Genomic DNA, 11200 nt, shown 5'->3' on the forward strand with positions numbered 1-11200 from the left:
TGGAGCATAAAGCCTCACCATTGAATGGGATAAAATTCCATGAATTCTCAAACTAGAGTTTAAACAATTAAATAATCTAATAAGCATCAAAATTAACAGTGTTCTATATCCAAGATAAAATGAAATGAAAGGATTAAGGAAAAACACCAGTTTTACCTGGCTTGATTGAAACTAAGAGATTCGTTCATTGCCTTCTTCCCACAAAGATTCGATACAAGCAATAAGGGTCCATTCAAAAGAAATAAAATCATTAACTACTCGATTAAAATAAAACTCAAGATAAGGACAGTAATAATGAATGGACTCAATCAATAAGGGAAATTAAAACAAGATAAAAACAGCAAAGATAAAATTGGTACCTGCACAAATCTACGGTACCTACCCCACACTTGTGAAAAACACTATCCTCAGTATGAACAAGGTAGGCACTCCAAAATAAAAGAAATAAAATACGTAAAATGAAGCTAATTATGGGAGTCCATAAAAGAAATTGGAAAACTAAGAGAAAAACAAGACGACAAAAAGAGATAAAAACTAGAAAGTCTACTAGATACTGCCCTTGATGTGTACTTTAACACTTCAAAATACGTTAGTCCTCAAAATTACATACGAGCATCAAGTAGGCTAACTCCTGCAAAACTCAAGAATAAACACATCCTAAGCAACATCTAGTAAAAAGTTCAATAAGATAGCATCTCCTCAAAATCAAACTCACTAAAAACAGACTGAAATATCTAACTACAAATAACTACATAAAATTAAAAAAAAATGTCCAAAAATTCAGAAAGCAAAAATAGATTCGGGAATGCCTCCCGAAGGCGCTTCTTTTTATTCGAGTCGTCTAGCTAGACTCTGCATCAGCATTCCTACATCGCGGGCAAATTAAGAAGGTAGGCTCAATGTAAGTTGGGGCTCGAGGCATATAAGCGCAATGAGAAGGTCCGATGTGTGCGGTAGATGACTAAGGAGGCACTCTCTGGACCGATTTGGGATGTCCATTCATCCACTCCGAATTTCGGCTAAGTGACCTGTCAAAAACAAACTTGCAAGTACCCTTCTCAGGTCTATCATAGCACAAAGTCTCATATTGATACAAGTTCTTTTTTTCAGATGAATAACACATACTAATAGGGGAAGGAACATGTATAGCATCATCCATTTGTACATCTTGTGGTTGTGTATTACATGCAAGATCAATTCCATCAATACTACAAATGGCATGAACATGGTCAGTGGAAGAACTATCAAATGAGGGTAAACTAAAAGTGACACAGTCATCCCCTACATGAAGTTCTAACTTCCCCTCAAATACATCTATTTTAGCTCTAGCTGTGGCAAAGAAAGGTCTCCCCAAAATTAATGGTACACCATGCTCATTGTCCATATCCAAAACCACAAAGTCCACAGGAAATATGAACTTATCTACCCTAACTAGCACATTTTCCATAATTCCCCTAGGGAGCTTAACAAAACGGTCAACTAATTGAATGCACATCCTAGTGGATTTTGCCTCCCCCAAACCTAGTTTATTAAACAAACTAGTGGGCATGACATTTATGCTAGCCCCCAAATCAGCTAATGCATCATCAACACACAAATTACCTAAAGTGCAGGGAATAGTGAAACTCCCTAGATCATGACGTTTCTCTGGCAACTTGCTCTGAAACATCGTTGAGCACTCCTCGTTAAGCTGAACATAGGCGACCTCCTCCAACTTCCTTTTTCTACTAAGTATGTCCTTTAAGAACTTAGCATACTTTGACATCTGCTCCAATACATCAATAAAAGGCAAGTTAATATGCAGTTGTCTAAAAATATCTAAAAACTTACTAAACTGCTCTTTTGCCTTTGCTTGTTTAGCTCTAGCAAGATAAGGAATCTTAGGTTGATATTCCCTTACTGGAATTGATTTCACCTTTTGTCCCTCAGGTTCCCTATCCTTGCTGCTCGCCTCAACCTGCACATCAATAGTGGCGTCATAAAAACAGGCTTAGAAGGAGCTGAAACTAACTTACCTGAATGCAAAGTGATGGCGTTCACGTGCTCCCTCGGGTTAGACTCAGTGGTGCTCGGGAGCGCTCCTTGTTGCCTCTCAAACAACATCTTAGAGATTTGGCCAATCTAGGTCTCCAAGTTTTGAATCGAGGCCTGCTGGTTCCTAAGTGCACTATCAGTTTGCTAGAATCTCATCTCTGTAGACGTCACAAACTTCATCATAAGCTCCTCTAAATTTGACTTCTTTTCTGGTAAAGGAGGAGCTTGTGCAGGCCCAGCTGACTGTTGCTGCGGCTGTTGATGAAGTCTCTGAAAACCAGGTGGACCCTGAGGATTATTGTTCCTCCAACTGAAGTTGGGATGATTGCGCCACCCAGGGTTGTATGTTTTGCTGTAAGGATCGTTCTGCTACCTTGGGGCATTCCCTATATAGTCAACCTGCTCAACATCAGAAGACATAGCATAATTAGATGGAAAAGTAGTAGAGGATGAAGCAAACATACCTCCCGTAGTACAGTTCGCACTGTAATGCGGGCCACTACAAATCTCACAGCCAACATTCACTGCATGAACCGGCATCTGGAGTTAGTCAATCTTCTTGGCTAGAAGCTCCACTTGAGCTACCAAGGCTGCTGTAGAGTCCACTTGGTTGACCACTCCCTGTCTTCCTGGTCGGCTCCTAGAGAATTGCCACTGATAGTTGTTCATGGCCATTTCCTCTATCAGTTCTCGAGCACGCTCGGGCGTCTTCGTTTAGCGCCCCACATTGCGGCATCCACCATCGCCTCGTTGCAAGGTTCAACCCATTGTAGAAGGTCCGAACTGCATCCACACCGCAACTGTGATGTGGGTAGCATCTCAAAAGATCTTTAAACCTCTCCCATGCATCGTACATGCTTTCATCATCAATCTGCACAAAAGAAGATATGCTATTTCTAAGTTTAGCAGTTTTAGCAGGAGGAAAATACTTATATAAAATTTTTTCAGCCAACGCCCTCCAGGTAGTAATCGATTATTATGGAAGGGATTGCAACCATCTCTTAGCTCTGTCCCTCAAGGAAAATGGAAACAATCTCAGCCGAATGGCATCATCAATTGTTCCATTTATCTTGAATGTGTCATGAATCTCCAAAAAATTAGAGATATGTGCATTGGGATCCTCGCTGGGCAATCCTCCAAACTGCTCGCTCTGCTGGATCATCTGGAACACATTGGCTTTTATTTCAAAATTGTTGGTCGCTACAGCAGGTCTGACTATACTTGTTTTATTCCCATCCAAAGATGGTCGAGCAAATTCATACATCGTCCTCTGATCCTCATCGGCCTGGGGGTTGAGGTTCTCCATCACGTCAGTTCCTTGAACCTGAACTGTAACTCCGTCCTCCTCCTCAACTAGCTGCAAACGTCATCTCAATAATCTGAGAGAGCGCTCCGGGTTGGATAAGGTGCTATGGGATCAGGGTTAGAGCTCCGGGTCATATACTACCTGAAACCGACAATCAAACAACCACCAATCAATCAAAAATAATAAAATAAATAAAAGAAACCAAAAAAAATAATAAAGAATAAATGACTAAACAAATAATGACTAAATTAACATAGAAATAATTTGCTCTAGTTTACCGTTACTGTTCCCCGGCAACGGCGCCAAAAACTTGATAGGATACTTATGCAACTTACACTTAAGGCAGTGAACCTATCGATGCGGTCTAGCACTAGTGAGTATCAAGGTCGTATCCCTAGAGATCGGGTAAACCTAAAGTTACTACTGTTCGTTATGTTATTTAATCTGAAATAAGGTGTGAGAAGTCTAAATTAATTAACTAATGCTTATGAATGCAAATAAAGGAATAACAACAACTGACAATCGAAAAACAACCGTAACAAAGAAGCAAACCTAAAAGGAACCTAAGTGATGGAATTCTAAGGTTGATTTTATAATCTGCTAATCTTACTACCCGTGCCTAAATCCTGAATCAAACTCCGCTCCTCTCTCGAGCTCACTGAGTTCCTAAATCTGCACTAACCTAATGGAATCTCTTCCTATCAGATTATTACAGATTAGCATTAAGCATGATTTAGAACTATTAAGAGTTGTTAATTCTTAATCCGGCGAGTGAATTAACCTTATCTCTAAGTGTTAAGTACCAGTTCTTACTATTTAATTTCCAGTTGTAAAAAGCATTTCTCAATGTCAAGAAACAACCCAAAAGACAATTAATTTAACGTCTCAAATTAATTGAATCAAATTTTATTACTAAACAGTAAGAAGATTACAAAAATGGCAGATAAAAGAAATCCAATATTTAAACACAAACCATCAACAAAGATGAAGCCCAATGGGTTCGGCAATCCTAGCTACTCATAATGAAAGAAACAAATACAAAAGGAAATAAATAACAGAAAAGAGAATGAAACATATAACCGCTCTTCTATCGAATTGGAGTGGGAATGTCACAAGTGCCAATTCTGAAACCAGCCTCAAGTATGGATCTCGGATGTCTCGGTCAATCGTCTACAAACTTCAATCTTTGATTGAATCCTCCAAATCAATCTTTTGAACTGACGTTGGTCTCCCAAAATGTCAAGAACAAAGGTGCAGAAGTGAGGGTTGCGCGCATAGAGAAGTCCAGAAATCAGAAGCGGAACCCCGTCTCGTTTTGCATGCGCCTATTTATAGACAGAACTGCCTTTGCTGTGCAAGGGCCCTTGCCACGGTCCATGCATATATGCACGACCCATGCCATGGGCCGTGCAACGGGCACCAACCTCCATGAAATGCAAGATTTCTGAAATTGTCCAGAGGAGGTCGTGCAAAAGCCTCAAAACTACGCGCTAGCAAGGAATCGACTCCGATAAGCATCTAATACGCGTAAATCATCCAAATAGCTTGGTTTCTGCCCGTAAATCAATCAATCTCTATCGAGGAGTCCGAAAACCTGAAAAGTTCATAAACATACCACAGTGCGATCAAACAGGAATAAATATGACTCAAATACGTGAATAAACAACTGATAAACAGTTAATAAACATGCATAGAATCATCTACATCAATAATGTCTATCGATAATTACCTAAAACATGAAAGGAACCAAAACACTGGTGATTTTGGCATAAAATAAGATAAGTATGCACAAAAATGTAAGTAATTAGGCATATAAATATGTATAAAATGATGCATAACCAATCACCCCACACTTAAGCTTTTGCTTGACCTCAAGCAATCAATAACTCAATACATATACAAGCAATAATCACCCTTCAAAACCCATGCTAAGCAACACAAAGTAAAGAATAGATTCATAAAAGTAAATTGAAGGCATGTACATCCTTCTTCTTCAAGTTGGATGAAAAATCCTAAATTCCCAATTCAGAATGGTAAACCCTAATTTGGCTCTTGAATGCTCCCAAATCTTGTCTTGATCTTCAATTTGATGTTTAAACAATTGTAATACTTCCTTCAATAGATGAAATGATCTTCTAAGGTTGAGTATTGAAGTCTGGAATAAGATGGTTTAAGCTTGTATATGTGAAATCAAGTTAGAAAATCAAACCCTAGTTTAGTAAATCATTTTTGCCTATATAAATCTTTCAGCATGGCCGTGGTCAAGCCCGTGATGATTAGCACAGGCGGAGTCCAGGCCGTGCTGGACCTCCATATTCCGCAACTCATGACTTCTTCCAAGCCGTGCCGTAGCCGGTACTGAGCCACCACGGGCCGTGGTGGAGGCCATTGCAGCTTCAAAAACCGTGCCAAAATGGCACTCTTGAAGAGCAACTATTTAATGGTTCAGCACGGCTAGAGTCTAGGCCGTGCTCAACCTTGGAATGCTAGTCCTTGCTCAATTTGATGGATTCTAGTCCGTAATTGTGCGTATTTCCCTCGATTATTGATAATGTCCCTCGATAATGACCTAAAACGTTAAAAGAACTAAAAGACAAGTGATTCTGGCATAAAACGAGATAACTATGCATAAAAATGTAAACAATTGGGCATGTAAATATGTATAAAATGATGCATATCAAATCACCCCACACTTAAGCTTTTGCTTGTCCTCAAGCAATCAATAACTCAATACATGCACAAGCAACAATCACTCCTCAAAATCCATGCTAAAGTTCACAACTCAACCTTATTCAACATATAAGGAATGAAACTCAAGTAACTAACAAGTTATACAAATTTAAGGAAGAACTATAATAATACCATCTCAAAGCACAACTTATATAACAATTTAGCATTAAAGACTAAGAACCATTGCCTCACAGGAATCTCTCAAATCACTCACAGTGTTTACAGGTAAATAAGAAAATTCCCTCAATGCAGCTGCACTAAACTTGTTTACCATAAGCTTGCTCATAAATCTCATCTTCGCTACTGCGAATAATTGAATACCAAAATCAAATGGTCTTTTCAAGGGTTGAAATGTGGCTAAGGTAAAGGTAAGAATATTTGGATAGAAGTGTAAAGTATACTAAAAAATCATGCACTTATTTGAAATGAATGTTTCAGGAACTGAGTGCTAAAACAACAAAAATACTCACTAAGCCTTATTTGAAGTAAAGGATGCTCACAAGAATTAAATTCAGAAGAGCTAAGAGCTATGAAGTAAGTCATAAATTCTTTTCTTTCTTTTTTTTTGATATATACTATGTATATATATTACAGCAGCTTATATAGGGTTGCTGTGGTTAGGGACATAAATAATAAGAATAGTTATCCAATTTGGATTGAAGGGAGCATCAAAGAATAACTAAAAAGACTAAGTGAATTAAGAACAACGTTAGGCACTATAATTCCATAAATGAAGAAACATAAGACATAATTACTCAGTATACAAGGTGAAAGGAAAGACATGTGTATAGAACGGTGTATGCATAATGATTAGGTGTAAATTATGAAGAAAAGATTAAGGCTCAAACTGGCTGACTAATGGAAACAGAGGGTATGCTTTTGGCCAGATGTGGTGAAATCCTAAGTTGCCCAAATCATCTAATGGTATTCAAAAATTCATGTAACCTCAACAAGCATAACAGAGCAAGTTCTAGAAATGAAAGTAAGTACAGCGCACACTCAAACAAGAAAGGTCATGAGCATAATGTGCAATGGATGCTCAATTTTGGTTCAAAAACTCACGAAGTGGCTAAAATTTACAATTGGTTCCCAGACTTATCAATTGAATCATCATATAAATTTAATACGAGATTGACATAATCAAAGTTCACAATCAAAGGTTGTAAATTTGCAAGGAACTCAAGTAATGCCGATTTAACCCGGCCAAATTGATATATTGAATATAGTGAAATTGATTTCAAGAACAAAAGATAGAGAGGGACAATCAAGTACTAGTGTGTGAATTAAGTCATTAATTACGAAAGAATAAACTAAACTTGAATGTCATGAAAAACCTAGGTCCTAACATCCTAAGAATAGTCCATTATCATTGTGGGCTTGTTTTGTCAAATTCATAAATATACGCATTTTACAGAGTTATTTTCTTATATCGACAAATATACCCCTTTCATGGGGTTGTTTTCTCATATTATAAAATTAACCTATTTAAATGGTTGTTTTCTTATACTCACAAATATACCACAATTACGAAGTTATTTCCTCAGATTCATAAATATCCACGTATTATAGGGTTGTTTTCATATATTAAAGAATTTACCTATCCTACGAGGCTGTCTTCTCATATTAAAAAATTTACCCGTTGTACGAGGTTGTTTTCTTAAACTCGCAATTACACTACTTTTACGGGATTGTTTTCTCAGATTCATAAATATACACATTTTTTACTAGGGTTATTTTCTTATATTGATAAATATACCACTTTTACAGGGTCATTTTCTCATACTAAATTATTAGCACTATTATGCTGTTGTTTTCTCAAGTTCATAAATATACACATTTTAGATGTTTTTCTTTAAGATTTAATTGATGAATTGAAGTATCTTTGGGATGTGGATGTCCAAACATATGATGTGTCTAGAAAGCATAATTTTTAAATGAGAGCAGCTCTTTTGTGGACCATCATTAATTTTCCTGCATACTCAATGTTGTCGTGCTGCAGCATGGCTGGGAAACGTGCTTATCCTTATTGTATAGGACATTTACAAGCATTCAATTTGAGCAATGGTTGAAAGACATCTTGGTTTGACAATCATCGTAAGTTTCTCCTCCCTTGATCTTCCTTTCAGATGGAATAAAAATTGGTTCCTAAAAAACAAAAAGGAGATATCACCGGCACCACCTATAAGGACAAGTGATCAAATCTTGCAAGAGCTAGGTGATTTAGGACTTAGGAGAGTCACTAAACTTTGTGGGATGGTTTGAGAATTATGTAGGTGAATTATTGTTTATGAAAATAATTAATTGTGCAAATGAAGTATTAAATTCCTGATGCCTTTACGTTGCTTTCATTATTAGGCGCGTCATAACATTGATAATGAGTTCATCAAGGATTTTGCTAAAGGCCCTCTATATACCATAGGATCATTTCCTATTTATTTAATTAATGGCTATAAATTTCATGTTGAATTACATGGTTCGATGATGTCCACAATGAAAAGTGAAGTATGTATACAGGGCACTAATTATAACAAGATTTAGAGTGACTACTATAGACGCTTAACAGAGGTTCTATGATTGGAAAACACAAGCCTACCAATTAAGCCATTGTTCTATTCAAGTGTGAATGGTTTGAACCAATAAAAAAATGTTGAGATGAGGGTTAATAAACCTAGTGGATGTGAACCATAGGCGCAAGCTCAACAAGTATGAATCATCCATTCTTGCAATGCAAGCTGCACAGGTATATTATGTACCTTATTCTAGTTTGAGAAAAGATAAGTGCGAGTAGTGGGCGGTTTCCAAAGTTAAAGCGAGGCCCACTATGAATGTACCTGAAGCTGTTGAGGAACAAGTTGTCACTATCATGATATTCCAAGAAGACAAGCCTGCTAATCTCCAACTACCTATTCAAGAGCAAGTTATTCCAATACACATTTTACATGGTGAATCTGTTGATTTAGATGATGACGAAGCTGAGATTCAGATGATATGGTACTTGATGTGCGTAAAAACACACATCTAAATAGGGTTTTTAAGATTGATTTTATGGACATTTGGATGTGAATTGGTCCCAACACTCACCCTATGCGTCTGTTTGTGTGCATTAGGTCCAAAAGAAGTCAAAGAATGATAAAAGGGAAGAATTGGAGCATAATTAGACGTCAAAGCTGGTGGAACAAGCTAAGTATGTGCATGAGGAAGCTGAACACGGCCGTGTTGATTTCAACACTGGCCGTGTTCCCAACATGGGCACCAACACAGTCGTGTTTAGTGCAGCAAACATCAAAGAAAAAGAAGTTCTTAGGGAGCACGGCCATAGAGAGTAACACGGCCATAAACACCAGCCCGTGTTAGGAACACGGGCAGAAACACGGCCGTGTTGGCGGCAATAGAGGGAATTAATTAAAAAAAAGAAGAAAGGAAAGAAAGAAAGGAGAGCGGGGGAAGAACGTCCCAAAACCCTAATATTTCTCTCTCTAAAGGTTTTATGAGTTGGAACCAAGGGAAAAGGAGACTTGGATCAAGGTTTCAATCGGATTCCCTTCAGAGATTGAAGATTGGCCGAGGTTCGTTGATTGGTTTTCAAATCGAGCAAGAGGAACAAGAATCAATTCAATTCGAGCAAGAGGAATTGGGGCTGTTTACTCTCATCCAAGGGTGTAATCGGGTTTCTCTAACTTTACTCTTTGTTGTAATTGTATTCTTGTGGATTTTGATAATGAACATGATTAGCGAGGTTGATTAAATCCATTGAGATTTCTTTACTATGTTGGCTTAGTATTATATTGTTGGATTATTTGGGTTAGTTTTGTATTCTTCTTGCTTTTAGTATTAATAAGATAATGCATTATTCATGAGATGTTGTGAATTGTGTGTTTAGATTGCTTTGTGTGATTGAAAAGTCCATTTGGCAATTGGAATCTTGAATAGCAAGAACTGGTTAATAATCGCTTAGAGATAAGGATAATTAACTAGCCGGATTAAGAATTAACAAAGCTTAATAGAGGCGGATTAAAGCTTAATGCTAATTTAAGAATCAATTGTTAGGAAGAGATTCCAAATTTAGGCTATTCGGTTTAGGAATTCGGTTATCTCGAGAGAGAAACCGAATTCGGTTAAGAATTCATCCACAGGTAGCATAATTAGACTTACCAATCCTTTATCTTTTGTTTGATTGCCAACTAGTTTAGATCCCCTTTAGGTTTGCCTTCTTATCTTGGTTATTTTAGTTATCAATTACTCTGCATCTCTCTTAGAATTTAGCTTGTAGCTATTAGTTAGTTTAGAAATTATTCATCACTCATTTTAGGTTAATATAACAAAGAACAAAGGAGTAACTCTGGGCTTTCACTTTCCCGAGGAATACGACCTTGATACTCGCCATTAGTGCTAGACTGCATCGATAGGTTCACTGCCTTAGATTGTAGCTAACACAAGTAGCACACATCAGTACTTGAGTCAAAATTTGAAGTTCTAGATGAAGATGAAAGTGAAGAAAATGTGGATACTAGCGATAGTAATTAATATAATTGTATTTGTTTTCAGTATTGTACTTTGTAAACAGGTATTTTGATATTTATTATTTACCTATGTGCCACATTTAACATTCTCTATTTATTTTTTATGCTTTTATTATTTGGTATATTTTTTTGTAGACATGTCGAGTAGAAAATGAGACATTTACAGGTGTAGATCGACATCAGGTTGTGCTCCACGGCCACAAACTCCTTTGATTTCACATTCGATGGCGCCACCTCTAGCACCATCACCATATCCATCGCTATCCCCGTTGCCTTTTCCTTCACTTTCGCCTTCGCCTTTGCCTTTGCCTTTGCTTTCATTTTCGCCTTCTCCATCATTACATCTACCTCTTTTGATGAAAAGACAGTCAGTAGGGCCATCTACTTATGCTTCTGCAGCTCCTTCTAGTGACTCTTCTTTCTAGAGTCGCTTATGTGTCCATGTGAGACATAATAAGTAAATTTTTTCTTGTTAAATATAAATACAAATATCTATAGTATAATTTTAGCTTGATATCTTTTTTGTTTACCATCTTTGTAAGGACGATTTATGTTATGTCTATATTACTTATGTTCATTTGAATGAATTAGTGGTATGATTTTCATTAAT

The 11200-nt window shown here is 37.2% G+C and overlaps 1 protein-coding gene and 1 non-coding gene across 2 annotated transcripts in view; one reads left to right on the forward strand and one right to left on the reverse strand.

Annotated features, from left to right (window-relative positions):
- LOC125371181 overlaps positions 1-10971 on the reverse strand; it is a 39805-nt gene extending 28834 nt beyond the window's left edge. Inside the window, exon 1 of the mRNA XM_048379713.1 lies at positions 10840-10971. Within this exon, the coding sequence (XP_048235670.1) occupies positions 10840-10971 (132 nt within the window). The remainder of the gene's footprint in view (positions 1-10839) is intronic.
- On the forward strand, positions 2832-2938 carry LOC112534427. Its single transcript, XR_003078715.2, has one exon. It is a non-coding gene; the product is annotated as a small nucleolar RNA R71 (small nucleolar RNA).
- Positions 10972-11200: the final 229 nt, after the last annotated feature.

Source organism: Ricinus communis, chromosome 9 (genome assembly GCF_019578655.1).
Source record: "Ricinus communis isolate WT05 ecotype wild-type chromosome 9, ASM1957865v1, whole genome shotgun sequence".
Classification (NCBI taxonomy): Eukaryota; Viridiplantae; Streptophyta; class Magnoliopsida; order Malpighiales; family Euphorbiaceae; genus Ricinus; species Ricinus communis.